Below are 18,980 nucleotides of genomic sequence, written 5' to 3' on the forward strand. Positions count from 1 at the left end.
GCCCCAGGAATCACAGCCACCCGCAGACCACTGATTGAAGTCTGACCCCCACAGCCATCCTCCAGAAAAAGACCCTTTGTGGCCTGGAAACTGTTCTAGCAGCCCCAGCTACTAAGGACTTCGAGAAGAAACTCTCCCCCCCCCCCCAAGTCCCTGATCCTGTCAAATGGCTCAGTATCAGAAACGGATATGGTTTTATGGATGGCAAGCACACTAAAGGAGACGCGTTTCCATGTTTTACTGCAGAACCTCAGACTGGGTCAGTTTCCATCTGACTCCCGCTTAAACACGCTTTGTGTTGTTAGGATGTTAGAGAATGTGAGAGATTTTTCTTAATCTCTCCTTTCGGTCTTGCAATACTGCATTCTGGGAGGGTAATTTGCATGGAAATGGCCAAGGGTATGATGGGAATTAAAAGGATTTTTTTTTTCATTCTAACTCAAAAAATAGTTTGAGATCAAGCAGATATAAAGGAGATGGCTGGTGCTCCCCCTTCTTCTGAGGACTTCTGATCGTGGAGGACCCATCACCCTGAGGACCCCCCACCCTGAGGACCCCCTCCTCTCATTGGTGATCCTTCCAGAACTCCTGAGGAAGCTGAGCTGAGCCACCCGTCACGTAGCTCCGTCACTCATTTCATGGTCCTGCCTTTTATGTGGTTTTTAGCTCCCTCTTATGTGTTTCCCTTCATCAGAATGTGAGCTCACTGGGGCAGAAACCGTCTTCCTTTTGTCTCAGTTTTACCCCCTTAGGATGCCTGACACACAGTAGGGGCTTAATAAATGCTCGTTGACTAGTGGCGTCCACTGGGTACAACGTGTTCCTAGCTCAAGGAGTCACAAAGGGTCTTTCCCGAGGAGGAAAGGGCCCCCGGGCTGACATCCGCGGCTCTGGGAGAAGGGCAGCAGCGGACCCAGAGTGGGGGATCATGGGAGGATCCGATGACATCCTCGCCCTCCAGGGCTTTGCGCAGCGAGCCGTCACTCAGGGTTAGCTGCTGCTCTCCTTGTTATCCCCTTGGGCACGCGTATTCCCCAGCCAGGTCTCTGCCTCCTCCTGCACGGGTCGCTCTACAGACGAGCGCCCTCTCGTGGGGGTTGCGAAAGCCTCGGGCGCGCCCCCGACTACGAGGGTTTTCCTTCGATGATATTTAATGAGATATGTTGTGTTTCGCCTCGATGGGCGCCCTCTGGTGTCTGGGGAGGGGAGCACGGCCGGGGCTCAGGAACTATCAGGCTGAGTGGATGGGAGCTTCTGCAGGCTCAGACCCGCCCCCTCAGACAGGCGGGGGCTCCCACGGGCATCTCCTCCCGCGCCCCGCCCTCAGTCGGAGCCCCGTTACTAGGACACAACCAGCCAATCCCGCTGCTCCGGAAGTTGCCCCCGCACGAAGGGCGGGAATAGATAACATTGCTTTTTTTTTTGCTTTTTTTTCTTTTATCTTTTTCAATACAAAATTTACAATTAGTGGGCGCTACTCCTGGTTAAAGTCTCCGCCGCCCGGGCCCTCTGCGCCGCGGGGCCCACCCCGGGGGAGGGAGGGGGAGGGGGCTCGGAGGGGGCGGGGCCGATCCCGCCCTGAGAGGAAAGCCCCGGGGGGGGGGCTCGGAGGGGGCGGGGCCGATCCCGCCGAGACTGCTCCCTGAGAGGAAAGCCCCGGGGGGGGGGAGGGGCTCGGGGGGGGGGAGGGGCTCGGAGGGGGCGGGGCCGATCCCGCCCTGAGAGGAAAGCCCCGGGGGAGGGGCTCGGAGGGGCAGGGCCGATCCCACCGGAGACTGCTCCCTGAGAGGAAAGCCCTGGGGGAGGGGGGAGGGAGGGGCTCGGAGGGGCGGGGCCGATCCCACCGAGACTGCTCCCTGAGAGGAAAGCCCCGGGGGGGGGGGGGCGGCGAGGGGCGGCCGCGTCACCAGCGGAGGAACTCGCGCACGTACTTCAGCAGCCGCACCACCCAGAGGTTGACGCCCAGGTCGATGAGGTACTGGATCTCGGGGGTGAGCATCTTGCGGCACAGCTGCTGGTGCCGCCGGCTGATGCGCTTCTTGAGGTTGTAGCCCAGGATGGTCTTGGTGCCCAGCGGCTGCCAGGGCTGCATGGACGCCTCCTGGATGGCCTCGGCGGCCACGGCCCGGCCGCCGTCGATGCAGATGCTGCGCATGCGCTCGTTCTCGCGCCGCAGGGAGGCCACCTCGCGGGCCATGCGCTCGCGCCCGAAGGCCTCCACCTTGCGCCAGAAGCTGGCGTTGAAGTGGCGGTAGAGCAGCGCGTCCAGCTGGTTCCAGGCGGTGGCGCGCCGGTAGAGCTCGCCGCTGAGCCGCGGCACGGCCGAGGCGCGGCGCGCGTTGAGCTTGAAGTACACGATGTCCTCGAGCTCCCAGCACAGCAGCTCCTTGAGCAGCACCAGCGACTCGTCGAAGTACTCCTGCAGCATGACCAGGTGGAAGCGCTGCTCCACCTCGCGGATGTGCTCGGCCACCTGCGGGCTGCGCGGGTCCAGGCCGCTGTCGTAGCCCAGGTCGAAGAAGAGCAGGTTGCGCAGGTAGTGCGCGTTGAAGCCCCGGGGGTTGTAGTAGCGGCCGGGGTCCTGCAGGAACTTGGCCAGCTTGTCGCGGCCCGTGAGGCGCCACGTGAAGGGCACCACCGTCCCGAAGTAGTGGAAGGAGGACTCGAAGAGGCGCGCGGGGTCGCGCAGCACCGTGATGAAGGCGGCGTCGGGCGCCACCAGGCCGCGCACCTCCGGGTAGCGGAAGCGCATGTGGTTGCAGATGATGTTGAAGCAGTCGCCGGGCTGGTAGTTGTGCACCAGGCTGCGCTTGAAGAAGGACGGGTAGTTGAAGTCGTTGTAGCCGCTGGGGAAGGCGAACTTGAGCCGGTGCTTCTGGCCGAAGCGGAACAGGATGTTGAGCAGCGTGCTGCTGGCCGTCTTGTGCGTCTTCATGAACACGATGTCCGTCTTGGGCCGGCACGGGCCCCCGGGGCTGCTGTTGAGGGGCGGCGCCGGCGGGGAGCAGGAGCTTTCGTCCGGGGGCCTGCGGGGGGAGAGCACCGTGAGCCGCCCAGCCGCAGCCGGGGCCTCGGGCTCGCCAGGAGCCGGGGCCCGGGCCCGGGGCCCCGCCTCCAGCCCCCCTCCGGGCACTCTCTTCTCCCCGTAACCGGTGACCGCTTCGAGGGCAGGGACTTGCTTAGCGCGGACCCAGAGCTGAGCGCGCTCTCAGAGGCTGCCTTCTCACCTGACCGCTCATCCGTCCGGCTAGCCAACTGTCTGTCTGTCTGTCAGCCGTCCGTCCGTCGTTGGCTGGTTAGGACCGACGGGTCTTTAGACGGTGGGCGGGCAGATGGATGGATAGAGGGGTGAATGGCTGCACGGATAGGCAGATGGGAGAATAGATAGACAAATGGAGGAATAGGTGGAGGAAGGATGATAGCTAGACAAACGGATGGAGGATGGTGCCTCTACCCAGCCATCTATCTAGCTATCCAGGTATTCACCCATCATCCTTCCTCCATCTATTCATCTATTGATCTGTCTGTCCATTCACCCAACCACCTGCTCCTCAATCTAAATATATATACACGCGTATGATCTGTTCGTGCATCCATTTATCCCTCTTTCTGTTCATCTGTCCATCACCTATCCATTCAGCCATCTAGTTAGCTGCATGCATACCCATCCACCCCTCTTTCTGCCCATCCATCCATTAATCCACTTTAATTAATTAATTTAATTTAATTAATCCATCCTTCCTTCATCCATTGACCTAAATATTAATCTATCCCTATATCTACCTATCTAAATATCTCTCTATCCATCTGTGCCTCCATCCACTCATCCATCCAGACTATTTGTCTTCCATGCATCTGGTAAGCATCCATCCATCTAGCTAGCTAGTTAGATATCTGCCTGTCCATCCTTCCTCCATCCATCCATCCATTTATCCCTCTTTCTGTTCATCTGTCCATCATCTATCCATTCAGCCATCTAGTTAGCTGCATGCATACCCATCCACCCATCTTTCTGTCCATCCATCCATTAATCCACTTATTTGGCTGTCTGGATATTCATCTATCATCCTTCCTCCACTTATTCATTCATCAATCCATTCATCTACTTATCTGTCTATCTATTCATTCTACCATCTAAGCTATCTAGATAAATCTGTCTGCCCATCCATCTATTCACCCATCACCCATCCATCTATTGATCCATCCTCTTGTCTATCTATCTAGATGCCCACCCATCCATCCTTCCTCCATCCATTGACCTAAATATTAATCTATCGCTATATCTGCCTATCTAAATATCTCTCTATCCATCTGTGCCTCCATCCACTCATCCATCCAGACTATTTGTCTTCCATGCATCTGGTAAGCATCCATCCATCTAGCTAGCTAGTTAGATATCTGCCTGTCCATCCTTCCTCCATCCATCCATCCATTTATCCCTCTTTCTGTTCATCTGTCCATCATCTATCCATTCAGCCATCTAGTTAGCTGCATGCATACCCATCCACCCATCTTTCTGTCCATCCATCCATTAATCCACTTATTTGGCTGTCTGGATATTCATCTATCATCCTTCCTCCACTTATTCATTCATCAATCCATTCATCCACTTATCTGTCTATCTATTCATTCTACCATCTAAGCTATCTAGATAAATCTGTCTGCCCATTCATTTATTCACCCATCACCCATCCATCTATTGATCCATCCACTTGTCTATCTATCTAGATGTCCACCCATCCATCCTTCCTCCATCCATTGACCTAAATATTAATCTATCGCTATATCTACCTATCTAAATATCTCTCTAACCATTTGTGCCTCCATCCACTCATCCATCCAGACTATTTGTCTTCCATGCATCTGGTAAACATCCATCCATCTAGCTAGCTAGTTAGATATCTGCCTGTCCATCCTTCCTCCATCCATCCATCCATTTATCCCTCTTTCTGTTCATCTGTCCATCATCTATCCATTCAGCCATCTAGTTAGCTGCATGCATACCCATCCACCCCTCTTTCTGCCCATCCATCCATTAATCCACTTGTTTGGCTGTCTGGATATTCATCTATCATCCTTCCTCCACTTATTCATTCATCAATCCATTCATCCACTTATCTGTCTATCTATTCATTCTACCATCTAAGCTATCTAGATAAATCTGTCTGCCCATTCATTTATTCACCCAGCACCCATCCATCTATTGATCCATCCACTTGTCTATCTATCTAGATGTCCACCCATCCATCCTTCCTCCATCCATTGACCTAAATATTAATCTATCGCTATATCTACCTATCTAAATATCTCTCTATCCATTTGTGCCTCCATCCACTCATCCATCCAGACTATTTGTCTTCCATGCATCTGGTAAACATCCATCCATCTAGCTAGCTAGTTAGATATCTGCCTGTCCATCCTTCTTCCATCCATCCATCCATTTATTCATCTCGCTCTATTCCTCCTCCATTTAGCTGTCCATCATCCATCTATCCAACTTTTTGTCAGTCTTATTATTTAAATATCTTCTGTTCATTCACCCATCCACAATCAATACACCTACCCACCTATCTATCTATCCATCTAATCATCTATCTAAAAATGTCTGTCCATCCATGCATCTAGTATGTGTCTGTCCATCTCTCTCCATCTAGATAACTATGTCTAACATTTACTAACACTATGGCAAAGGGAAATGGCTTAACTTCTCTGAGCCTGTTTTTTCATCTATAAAGTGAGAATGAGAGTGGCTGGAGCACTGACTTCATATAGTGGCAGTGAAGCTCCAGTGAAACAGGGTATGTGAAACAGGAAGCCAGAGGCCAGTTTCTGCCAGTGGGTGTTCCTTTGCTTGGCCTCTGGGGAAACTGCCCTGACCCTGTGATGAACTAAAGTCAGATTGTGGTTAGCAGAGCAGCCCTTGCTGTCCCCAGAAAGCTGCTTCAACCCAGTTTGCCTCTTTTTATTGGCTTTTTCACACGCCATCAGCTAAGGGCATTATTCTATTATTTGTACCAGACAGAAACAGCAACTGAGGCAAGGCTACGGTTTTCTGTTTCATAGGAGAAAGGTGCTAGTCTTCTAAACTGGGGAATGTTTCTCAACCTTGGAAGCGTGGCTTGCCCCGGTGTCCATCGCATTATGGCAATGGTTCTCAAAGGGCGGTCCACAGGTCACTGGAGACCTTTTCAGGTCGACCGTCAGGGGAGAACTATTTTCATAATGATGCTGATGTTAATTGCCTATTAAATTGTTTGTTTCCCTTTTCCAACTATTTACCCGTGAAAGTCAGGTTTTTCCATATAATTCGTCCAAAACAACAGATTGCACCAGACTAAATAAAGAAGCAGACAGGAGAATATAGCTATTCTCCATTAAAATATATTAAGATATTTGCAAAAATGTGTAAAATGATGTCATTTTTCTAACTAATTTTTTTGGGGGAAATATACTTTTCACTAAAATGTCATTCATATTAACATCTAAAGGTTATTTTGAATGAATAAATATTTTAAGTGTTATATTTTAATTTCTAAATTCCTAAATTCAAATACATATTAGCTATGTGATCCTGGGAGAGTCGGTTCACCCTGTTTTGCCTCAGTTTCCTCATCTGTTAAATGAGCTGAAGAAGAAAATGACCACTTGTATCTTTGCCAAGAAAACCCCAGATGGGATCATGAAGAGTCAGATGTTATTGGAAGATGACTGATAATTGAAATATGGATAGATATTAATTACCATCATAAGTAAAAAGCTTCTTGTGGTTCTGAGTGATTTTAGATATACAATCATACAGCTAGGCTGGATTTCTTCAGGCCAAGTCTTCTACCTACTGTGCCACCTGGATGCCCCATGTCCTCAAAGATATTTAAGATCATAAAGAGATCCTTAGACCAAAACATTTGAGAACTACTGTATTATCGGTCTCTGACCTAGAAAGAAGGGCTAAGTTGATGGAGACTCTCCAAAGGACCAGCTTTGGGGCCAATAACGGGTCTAAGAGCTGACAGGCCTGCGTGATGACACATTAGATTTGTCTGCAAAAACCTGAAAATCATTTCGGTGAGAGTGAACCTCCGGACAAAACTGTTCCACTCGGAAAAGTCATGGAACAAGGAATAAGACAATACCATTTGGACACATGGAGGCTCACCAGCCTGAGGCCCCAGGATGGCTGGATCGCATCAATCACGGGAAAGAGATGTGCTTGGAAGGAAAAGGTGGCTTTTGTTCCACAAAATCCAAGGTCTTTCTAGGAATAGCACTGAGAAAAGGAGACAGGGGAAGCAGAAGCATAATTTCATCATCAGCCCCTCAGGGAAGGAGACAGGGGGAAGTAGAAGCATGATTTCATCATCAGTCCCTCAGGGCACTCCAGACCACAAAGGAGGCTGGAGGTTGGGGGCTGCACTACCATTCTGGAAATCTCAGGACGGCCTGCTCCAGTTTCTTTCTAAGACACACAGTAGGAAAAGACATTTATAGCCTTCCAAAGCGTTTGGATGGATGGAAGCAAGGAAACAGCAGATGGGATGACAACAGTGATGAAACTGGAAATCACAAAGGATTTGAAATCTGCAAAATTACAAAAAAACAAAGCTGCCCCACCCCAAAAGAGTTATGAGATACCTCCCTTCCCCTCCCCCCTCTCTGGTTCTGTGTAGTGCTAGAGGGTCCCCGGATACAGACATCACAGGTGCTGTCAGATTTTTTTTCTGAAATAATGGTTGGTTTTACCACATTTTTTTTTCTCTTTGTATTCATTTAATTTTTTCCTTTATTTGAAAAAATAATTCTTTGGCCAGGAAGGCCTGAACTCATATCCAGTCTCAGATATGTACTAGATGTTTAAGCCTGAGCAAGTACTTTCATCTCTGTTTGTCTCAGTTCTCTTATCTGGAAAATGGGGATAATAATAGTATGAGAAAGACTTTCTTTCTCATTGCAGAATTCTAAACTAATAAGATAATAATCGTAATCTAATCTAATAAGATACTATTTTATTAGATAAGATTATTTTATAAGACAATTTAATAAGATAATTGTAAAATTCTTAGCACAGTGCCTAGCACATAGTAAATACTATTGAGATGTTAGCTGCTATTATTATTATTATTATTATTATTAGTCAGTAATCAATTGACTGTCTGATTATACCAATTCCAGCTTGGAGTATTTTTGAGAAGTTAAGTTCTACTCCCGAGTAGTCGCCCTACTGTAGAGATGATGGCCAGAGCTGGAGCTTGGCAACTAAATACTGTACCAGGTGGTCACTAACCCCATATAATATTATGAAGCACTCGGCACAGTGCCTGACACATAGTAGGTGCTTAATGTTTGTTCCCCTCCTCTCTACCCAGGGTACCAGGAAGTATGACCCATTGTATGTTGCTCATCACTATAAAAGTTATTCATGACGACTTTGGACAGAGGTCAATAGTCATTGGCCATAGAGGTCAGTCCAAAAGCATTTATTAAGCGCCTACTATGTGCCAGGCACTGGGATAAATGCTGGAGATACAAAGAAAGGCAACAGACAGTGCCTGCCCTCAAGAAGTTTCTAGTCTAATGAGGGAGAAAACAAGCTAGAGACTGGACAAGTGGGAAATAATTTGTAAAGGGAAGATTTTAGCATTGAGGGATGGGGTACTATCAGGAAAGACTCCTTGGAGAAGGTGGGACTTGAAGGAAGCTGCAAGACAGATGTGAGGAGGAGAGAGTTTCAGGCAGGGTGGCCAGGAGATGGAATGCCATTTGATAGCAACCAGGAGATCAGCGTCCCCAGATAGAAGAGTGTGTGAAGGGAAGAAAGGCATAAAAAGCTGGAAGGATACCAAAGGCTTTAAAGTAGAGAATTTTATCCTGGAAGGAACAGGGAGCATTTGGAGTTTATGGAACATGAAGGGGATGAAGCTGCATCTTTGCTTAGGAAGATCAATGAGAGCAGCTGATTGGCAGATGGACTGGTGTGGGAAGAGACTTGAGGAAGAGAGATCAACCAGCAACTCTGGCAAAGATCCAGGGGCAAAATGAAGGTCCAAGGGTATGAGTAAGAAGTTTTTAAAGGAAGGCAGGCTGTCCATGAAAAAGTCTAGTAAATCACTAATTGCCAGAAATCACTACTGATCCCTAAATCACTAACTAATCCCTAAATCTCCACTAATCCCTAAATCACTACGAATCAGAAATCACTACTAATCACTAAATCACTAACTAATCCCTAAATCTCCACTAATCCCTAAATCACTACTAATCAGAAATCACTACTAATCAGAAATCATTAAATCACTAATCCCTAAATCACTACTAATCACTAAATCACTACTAATCATCAAATTATTACATTAAATCACTTCTAATCAGAAATCACTAAATCACTACTAATCATCAAATTACTACTGATCAGAAAGTGCAAATTAAAGCAAGGTTGAGATTCCCCCTCATTATCAAAGTGACAAAGGAAACAAACAGGAAATCAAACAGGAAAACATCAGACTGGAAAGAGGCTGGTGTGTTGTGGTAGAATGGGGAACTGGTCCGCTCCTGAAAAACAATTTCCTCCCTCCCTTCCCTCCTACCTTCCTTCCCTCTCTCTCTCCCTCCTTCCCTCCCTCCCTTCCTGCTTCCCTCCCTACCTTCCTGCCTTCCTTCCTTCCTTCCTTCCTACCTTCCTTCCTTCCTTCCTTCCTTTTTTTTTTTTAATAAAGGAGCGAGATTAGAAGGGGCAGCTTATAAAAGCATATAAAAATAAAGAAGGTGGTGTGTGTGTTTTTTTAAAAGAATACCAAGTAATGGGGCAGCTAGATGGCACAGTGGATAAGAACACTAGCCCTGAAGTCAGGAGGACCTGAGTTCAAATCTGGCCTCAGACACTTAACACTTCCTGGTTGTGTGACTCTGGGCAAGTCACTTACCCCCAATTGCCTCAACAACAACAACAAAAATGCCAAGTACCATAGTAACAGCAACATTGTTCAGGGAGCAACTATGACAGACACAACTCAGCAACACAATGATCAAAAGCAATTCAAAAATACTCCAGATGGAGAACACTATCCACATCCAAAAAAAAAAAGAACCAGAGATTCCAAATGATGGCAAAGCATACAGTTTTCACTTTGGTGGTTGCTTTTTCTTTCTCACGGTTTTCCCCTTTTATTCTAATTTTTCTTGTCAACATGTAAAGCCTGTATCAGATTGCTCGCCCTCTTGGGAAGGGAGGAGGGGAAGGATGGGGGAAAATTTCAAACTCAAAAACCTCATAAAAGTAAATATTGAAAACTTTCTTTACAAGTAAATTGGAAAAATATAAGACTATTAAATGGGAGAAAACAAGCTTTTTTTTAAAATAAGGTACCAAGTACTAAAAAAACAAGCCGGTAAAAAGAAGCATCCCTTTCTGCTCTTCCAAGTTAATGAATCTCACTTAGAGAATGGATGAGTAGAATCCCCTTCCCCTTCACACACACTCACACACTCACACACACACACACACACACACACACACACACACACGGAAGCTCCAAGACAGAACTGGGCAAACACAGTCAGAGAATGACCGCATTTAAATTTCCCTCAAATAGGGCCGCTTCCCTCTGGCTGAGAGAAAAGTTGAAAGACCCTAAGACTTTGCCCCACAAAGTCTGACAGAAACAAGCTGGTGTGAAGTTCACTGGCAAGGCCTTCAGTGAGGAGCCCGAATCGGGCTGAGGTGCTGTTTAGGGGACCCACGGGCTAGCAACCCCCAGAAAGCAGCTCCATAGCTAGCTGTGATGAGACATTCAAAGACAATTTACTGCAGCCACTTATGGCCTATATAAAGGTCACCCAGGCAATCACTTATTTATTATGCTTCTGCTGGGTGTCAGGAACTCTGCTCCTTTATTCCACACAACTACCCTGGGAAGTGGGTCCTATTATTATCCCCATTTTATAGATGAGGAAACTGAGGCAGACAGCAGGTAAGTGACTTGCCCAGGATCACAGAGCTCAGGAGTGGATGAGGCTACTCAGCTCTTACTGACTCTAGGCTAGTGATCTATACGTTGTACCACCTGCCGGTCTCCTGCAATGTAGCATGGCTCCATCTGTCTATTAGCTGTCTAGTGTTTGGTTTTGTGGATATGTGAACTGCTGTTTATGCTGGCCATGTGATCCTATTGGACACCCATGTTAATAGGTGTCCATATTTTTATATGTTTTTATATAATTATATATAATTTTTATTTTATAATTATTTTTTATAATTTTTAATAATTATATATATATATATATATTAGGGGATCAGTGGCCCCCAAAGCTCCAGCCTTCCGTGGGATGTCTAACCACAGAGTAGTACCGAATCTCAGGGGAATGGCATGGGACTCTCCAGGAAGAGGATTCAGCCCATTGTCAGGGGACTGCCTCGGTGGCAAGATCAAGCGGTCTTCTGGAAGGAGCAGATGGAATATTGGAGAGCTTCACATGTGTTTTTCATTTCCCAAGAGTCCTTTGCGTTTTATGTATTTTCAGGGGAGTGGAAGAAAGGCTTCTCATCCTCTGCTATGGTAGCATGTGCTACATGGAGGGCAGGTACAAATAAATGAATGAAGTGAAAAAGTAGGAGGAAATTATATGTGGGCAAGGAATGGTTGGGGTTGGATATTTTGATCTGGAAAGTTTGGGGATAATAAGAGGGAGACAACTCTATCATAGCAACCAAAGGTTGACCATTCAGTACTGGACGAGGGATGTGAAACTGCCAAGAGATTCAAGTGTGGGAAACTGTGGGTGATCCATGACACCACAGTGATCTAGTAGCGGGATTAAAAAATATTTTTGTGGAAAGCTAAAGGTATATATTTATATATCTACTTACAAGCATCTATATAGATCTATATTCACATCTATCTATCTAGGTACAAATATATGCATATATTTATATATGTGTGTATGTATATATATATATACCCATACACACATATATGATCTTTTTCAAGGGATTTATGGTTTTTGTCGGATTTTCACCCCCTTCCACTTTCTAAAAAATCCTTTAAGAGATGGCTCTCTGGGAGTCTGGAGAAGAGGGAAATCTATGAGTGGAAATAAGGTAATATAAAATAAAAGATATCAACAAGATATTTAACCGTGCCCATGTTTAAATGTCTCTGAAAGAATACCAGTGAAAAATGGGGGAAGACACACGGCTACATCTCAATGTATTCAAATTCCCACAATTTTAAGTTATAATTATGTAAAATAAGGTGACTGGTTTCAGTCTAATGGGAATACTGCCAATGTGAGCTAATTGGGACCTTATCCTATCCATGATGCACATACTCATAGCCTAAGAGTGGTCTTCTCTCCCCTTTCTCTCAGGTGATGCGTGAGATCAGTCATTGATCCAAGGCCCACCTGGCTAAGGGAAGGCTGCAGGAGGAGCCAGCGGGCCCCAAAGCAAGGAGCCTCCTCCCAGAATGCTCTGGGGCCAGCGGGCCCAACTTTCCCACAGCTTAGGACCTAAAGACCGCTGGTCTAACTCCAAGCAACTCACTCGGTTCTCTGCCTCCTCCCATTTTAATTCCACTAACTCCTGAGAGATCACAAAACACCCGAGGGGAGCTGGGAATCCCTTTGACCCACCTTGGGAGGAAACAGAGACTTGAGGATATTAGGAGGCTTCCCTGGAGTAGCCACAAGGCAATGATCTTTAGAGAGAAAGTGAGCTTCTGGGATCAGCCCCAAGATCACACATTGTTCGCTGAGTCTTGAGGGGCTCCGCTTATAATTATTCTAAGGTCTCTCCCAGCCCTGATACTCCCTGTTCTAAGCCCCCTCCCAGTTACAACAACCTAGAATCCTCACCCACTGCCTGCTCAAACTTACTCTTGGCCGAGTTGGAGAAGTACCTCATTGGATGTTCCAAGCCCACAAGGTTCCAAGTTCTTCCCGGACCCGACCTGTTCTGGTTACTCAGATGAGCATGCTCTCCCTCCCCTCCCAAGCAGCTGCCCCCCCCCAGGCCCAGCCCCTTTCCCTACTCACTCAGCCATGCTGACTTGCAGGGGGGCCACATAGGCGTAGAAGAGCAGGAGGAAGCCAGTGAAGAGGCATCCCAGGATGAGCGCCTTTGCCATGGAGTGCCAGGGTTTCCTCAGAGAAGGCATCTCAGTGACCTGGGGAAGAGAGAGGGGGCAGGAGCCCTGAAGGAAGCCACAAACCCGGCCCCCCAACACACACACAGCACACACATATACACAGACATACACACACACACATACACACACATCCAGGCTGTAGACTGCCTTTTGCCCTCCTGTGGGGCTCAATCAGCAGCCAGGCCCTCAACAAGCTTCCACTGATCAATCACCTGCACAGGCAGGGACTGGCTTCTGGCCTTTCTCATCATCTCCAGAGCTTAGCATCTTGCTGGTATACAGTAGGCACTTAATAAATGCATTTTGATTAATTGAAGATCTTTCCAATGCCTACTTCAAGTGAGCCTCACAACAACCATGGAAGGAAAGCAGCCCTCAAGTAGGACTAGCCCCATTTTACAGATGAGGAAGCTGAGGCTGAAACAAGAGGGACTTGTCCAAGGTTGCAGACAAATGGCCAAATGGAGACTTGTATCGAGCTCTCCGGATTCCAAGTTCAGAAATACAAGATAAAGGCATCATCATTTTCTTTTTTAAAAATTGTATTATGGGGCAGCTTGGTGGTACAGTGCATGGAGCACCAGCCCTGAAGTCAGGAGGACCCGAGTTCTTTAATCTACTCTTTCTCCAATCCCCCTTCCCTGCCATTCTCCTCTTCCTTTTCTAGTAGAGTGAAATATATTTATCCAACTCGTGTGTGTGTGTGTGTGTGTGTGTGTGTGTGTGTGACCAGTTCAGATCAATGAGGTTCAAATATCAGTGACTTCTTTCTTGACTTCCTTCCCTTTTTGTAGAGATATCGACTTGTTCATTCTAATTATATGAGATAATTTCCCTTACTTTTCTTCCATCCTCTCTCTGTCCCCCACAGTATTTCTCTTCCCCCTGCTTTCTCCTAAGCTCATCAAGATGTAACAGAATCACTGGCAGGCTTTGACTAATTATCGATGCCCCCGATGACTCCTGATGATAATGTTCAGAGGGGACACATAGATAAGATTTTGAATGTGAGCAATTCACCTGTGTTTTAGTCCAATTGTTCATTCGTGTTTACCTTGTTATGTTTCCCTCATGTTTGAACCTCAAATTTTCTACACAGTTCTGGTATTTCCACAGGAATATTTGAAAGTTGCCTATTTCATTCAAGAGACAATTTTTCACCTGTATCATTATATATTGTGTTGCTAAAGCAGTTATTCTTGGCTGTAAACCTATATCCTTTGCCTTTTGGAATATCGTATTCCAGTATCCCTACTCCTCTCCAGTGGTGGCTGCTAAATTATGTATGATCCCGACTGGTTCCTCAAGTCTTGAATTTTCTTTCTGTTGGCTTGCAGTATTTTTAATTTGAGCCGGAAGCTCTGACCTTGGATTGTGATGTCCCTGAGGATTTTCATTTTGATGTTTCTCTCAGGAATTGGATTCTTTCTATTTTTACCTTGCTGCTGGTTCTAAGAGATCTGGGAAGATTTCTTGAAATGTAATATCTAGGCTCTTTTTTTGTTATACAGCCAATAATTATTACTTTTTTTCCTCAAACTGTTTTCTAAATCATTTTTTTTAAAAATGTGAGATATTTTATGTTTTCCTCTATTTTTTAGTCTTTTGACTTTGTTTTAACGTTTCTCACGGTTTCATGGAATCATTGGCTTTATTTGGTCCATCCAAATTTTCAGGGAGTTTTGGGTAAGATTTTGTACCAAAATGTTACTTCCCTTTCCATATTTGGGATATTGTGGTGAAAATTCTTGTTTACTAGAATATAAATAAACTCTTTGAGAGTAAAGTTGTCCTAAGAGGCACTTCCGAAATATTCTACTCAATGTAAGATTTCAGGTGCATAAGAGAAGCACAGAGCATTCACATCCAGCCTGCACCTGGGGTACTATCTTGGTTTTGGAAGGGGTGAGAAGGATGCTTTGGGGATGGGGAAGAGGAGAAAAAAAGGATCGAGACGGGACGTTTGGAATTTGTGGCAAACAGGCCAGGTGGTTAGCCCATCCATCAAGAGCATCCAGCATGTTCTTGGAAAGGATAAGGTTTCTCCAATAAGATTGAATGGGGAGCACGAGATCAATTGGTTGGGTTTTCATCAGGCCCCTGGAAGGCTTTGGTGGATGAAGCCCTGAATTTGGTTCATGAAACTAGGGGAAATTCTGATATGTCACTCCCAGGAGGGTGGGGAGGGACTTCTCTATCATCAGTAAATTTGTAGACAATGTCTTATTTACCATCAGACTAGTATTTCCCTAATGGGACTTCTTTCCTCCCATCCATAACACGGGGAGACTTTTACAATAAGGAGACAAAGTCAATCCCATGACCTGATGGGCCCAGCTTCCCTGGTCCTCTCTCTGAGGCAGTGGGGTCTCTAAGACTAGTCAACATAACTATTGAACAGATAATGGAGGTGATGAGTGGAGTTCATGTAGGGAAAAATTGTTTCAAAGGACCTTGTTTCCCCCAATAATAGCATTGCTCCTTTTTTTTCCTCCCCCAAAATCTTCTCTTCCCAACTAAGACAAAGGAAAAAATCCTTGTTAAAAAAATAAAGTCAAGTAGTATGAATTCACACATTAGCTTAATATATAATAATTATAAATATAATATGTATTATATAAATATATTAATATCTGTTACTATAGATATATAAATATATACCAAGTACTGAAATAAAATTACCTTTTTGAATTTTTTGATATCTACTCAGCTCTGGTCTTTTTATCAGAAATGTCTGAAAGTCCTCGATTTTCCCTGTAGAATTTCTCTCAGCTTTGCAAATTAAGTTATTCTTAGTTATAAGCCTATTATACTATTTGTCTTTCAGAATATTGTATTCCAAGTTCTTCTCTCACTTTTAACAGAAGCTGCCAGAACTTGTGTTATCCTAACTGGCTCCATTTGGGGATTTCTAGATAAAGAATTGTGCCATTTCCTTCTCCAGCTCTTTTAACAGATGAGGAAACTGAGGCAAATTGGGGTAAGTGACTTGCTAGAAGTGTCTGAGGTCAGGAAAATTAATCTATCTCCAGTTTACCACTAGCTGCCCCAAATTCCCATCAATTAGAACAAATCCCTTCTTTAATCTATTCCTTCCCTGCCATTCTCCTCTTTCTTTCTGGCTACTCATAATATTTTTTCTTTTGAATTGTCTGGATTTTGAGTATGACGTTCCTAGGACTTGTTCTTTTGAAGTTTGCTCCTTTGTTTTTCAGGAGAGGTGATCAGTGGATTCTTTCTATTTTCATTTAGCCCTTTGCTCATAATAGAACTGAATGGTTATCATTTGTGATTCCTTAAAAGAAAGCGTCCAGGCTTTTGACAATTATGGTTTTAGGAGAATTCAATGATCCTTATTTTTCTTTAGGAGAGGATGCTGGGAAGATAGCAGAGTAGATTAGAAAATTCCAAGCTCTTCAGATTTCCTCTACAAACATGACAAAACAGTGCCTCAGTGCGAAAGCAGAGTAGTTGAGAAAGTGGGGTAGAACTGTGATCCTCCCGGGAGGACTAAAGAAGATCCAAAGAAAGGAGGTTTGGCTCCTGTGAAAGGTAAATACCTCAAGGCTGGCTCTGCTGGAACAGCAGATTGCGAGCCCTGGGGCCAGCATGGGTGGCAGCCTCAAACCCAGCCACAGGAATATTAATGTCTTGGACAGTGTGGGGAGTCAGGTGTCTGAAGGGGGAAGAGTGAGGGAACCTCTGCTGAGGAAGGGTGCCAGGTCCAGCTGAGACATGGCCCTGGGTGAGAGGGAACCAGCACACATGAGTGCAGAAGCAGTGGGCAGGGACTGCTGGCTGCCGGCACTTAGAGGAGGGTGGAGTTCTTGGTTTGGTTCCAGATTAGAAAGAACTGAATGAGGGCTTGAGATCAGAGGTGCCATTCCTCACACCCCAGGACTAGAAGGGATTACCCTTACAAGCTCCTATAAATTAAGAGTTGTTTTTTTTTAATCACCAAGCAAAAGAGAATGAACCCAATCATAGAAAGTTATGGGAATAAAGAAGAGGGCCTTCATCATCAAAGGAGGATACTGAAGAAAAAAAAAGCCTCTACAACCCCAAATATGTAATGTTGGAGAGTCACCTGCCCAAAAAGAAATCATAGAAAACATTTTTTTAAATTTAAAGATCAAATGCGAGAGATTGAGGAAAATTTTTGAAAAGTAACAACAATCCAAGAAAAACAAGATTATGAAAAGAAAATCAAAACCAATTAGAAAAAGAGATCCAGAATCTTAAGGAAGAAAATGACTCCTTGAAAAGTAGAATTGAGCAAGAAAGTAGCAATTGAGCTAGTAAGGTTATAAGAGATCAAGAAATAATAATAAAACAAAATAGAAAGAATAAAAATAGAAGAGAATGTGAAACATCTCATAAGAAAAACTAACTTATCTGGAGAACACATCAAGAAGAGAAAACACAAGAATAATCAGACTACCCAAAAGCTACAATCAAAAAAAGAATCTTGATGCAATAATACAAGAAACAATTAAAGAAATTTGTCTTGAAGTGTTGGAACAAGGGAAAAAAAAAAAAAACACTATCCCAAAAACCAGAGGAAAAACCTCGGAAAATATCTCCAAATTTCCAAGAAAAAAAATATTACAAACAACCAAAAACTTGGCCAAAACCACAATTAAATCCACACAAAACTTAAAACACTTCATTAAAACTCCAAAAACAAACCAACACATTGAAAGAAAAAAACTCTTAAAATAAACTAAAAACCATTACATTAATTCCCAATCCCTCTAATTTTCCCACCCAATCTTTTTTTCCAAAACTAAGTAACCCAAATTTCCCAATCAATTCTTTGTCAACAAAAAAACTTTTTCATTAACTTTTTGTTCTAATTTTATTTTTAATATTTTAACATCTACTGGCTCCTCCATCTGGGGAAAGGGAAAAAAAGTGGGAAAAAATTTGGCGGTTTAATCTGGAAAAATTACTCATACATATAACCCTTAAAAAAAAATTTTAAATTAAAAAAAACCAAACCAAACCAAGGAAAATTGAAAAAGACAAAAACTGAAAACAAAACCCCAGCAAATGGTTCCTCAATAAAGGGAATCATTTCTCCAAAACACAAAAACAAGTCAAAATTTTTAAAATTGTAATCATTCCCCCAATAAAATTCCAAAAAATAAAACTTTTCAAATGAAAAATAAAAAGTATCTAAAGCATGGGAAAAACTCTAAATCCCACTTTTTAAAAAGCCAAATTAAAAACAACCTGAAAGCCAAACACCTGTCCAGGAGGCCCAACAAAAATAAAATATTGGAGGGAAATGTAAAAATATAAAAAACAAAAACTAAAAGAAAATAAAAAAAACTTTTTATTTTTTTATATAAAAATCATTGCCAAAGTTTCACTAATTGGGTGGTTGAAAAAAAATTAGTTAAAAACTAGTTTAAATGTAATTCTAATATAATCTAATACCCTAAAAAGGCAAAAATAATACACCTTTCTAACCAAAAGGTTGGGAGAAAAAAAACAACACAAAGGAAAAAAATGGGAAAGGGCTTAATTCACAACCCCTAGTCTCTAAAGGAAAAATTTAAAAGGAAACCAATATAAACCATAAAACAACTATATATATGTTGTGTTGTTGTTTGTTTGTTTATATATATATATATATATATATATATAATTTATATATAATTATTTTTTCCAAAAAAAAAAGGGTAAAAAAACAAAATGGAAGAAAAAAATTAAAATTTTAAAAAATTCCCCTCCATCAAATCTGGGAAAAAACCAATCATTTTAAAAAAAAAAAAACCAAATAAAAAAAAAAAATAAAGGAGGGAAAACTATATACTTAAACCTTGATTCCATTTT

General features: G+C 44.0%; 1 protein-coding gene across 3 annotated transcripts in view; it reads right to left on the reverse strand.

Moving 5' to 3' along the window:
• The window catches only part of GAL3ST1 (galactose-3-O-sulfotransferase 1), a 38,747-nt gene that overhangs the window by 11,675 nt on the left and 8,092 nt on the right, over positions 1–18,980 (reverse strand). For 2 of the 3 annotated variants that reach the window (XM_031948914.1, XM_031948911.1), the window contains exons 2-3: positions 13,027–13,157; positions 1,868–3,026 (exon numbers count right to left, since the gene is read on the reverse strand). In XM_031948914.1, coding sequence (XP_031804774.1) covers positions 1,904–3,026; positions 13,027–13,148 — 1,245 coding nt within the window. In that variant the 5' untranslated portion in view covers positions 13,149–13,157 and the 3' untranslated portion in view covers positions 1,868–1,903. Of the gene's footprint in view, positions 1–1,867; positions 3,027–13,026; positions 13,158–18,980 lie in introns of those variants that run through there. The other variant, XM_031948913.1, reaches the window with a different exon arrangement.

Source organism: Sarcophilus harrisii, chromosome 1 (assembly GCF_902635505.1).
Source record: "Sarcophilus harrisii chromosome 1, mSarHar1.11, whole genome shotgun sequence".
NCBI classification, from domain to species: domain Eukaryota; kingdom Metazoa; phylum Chordata; class Mammalia; order Dasyuromorphia; family Dasyuridae; genus Sarcophilus; species Sarcophilus harrisii.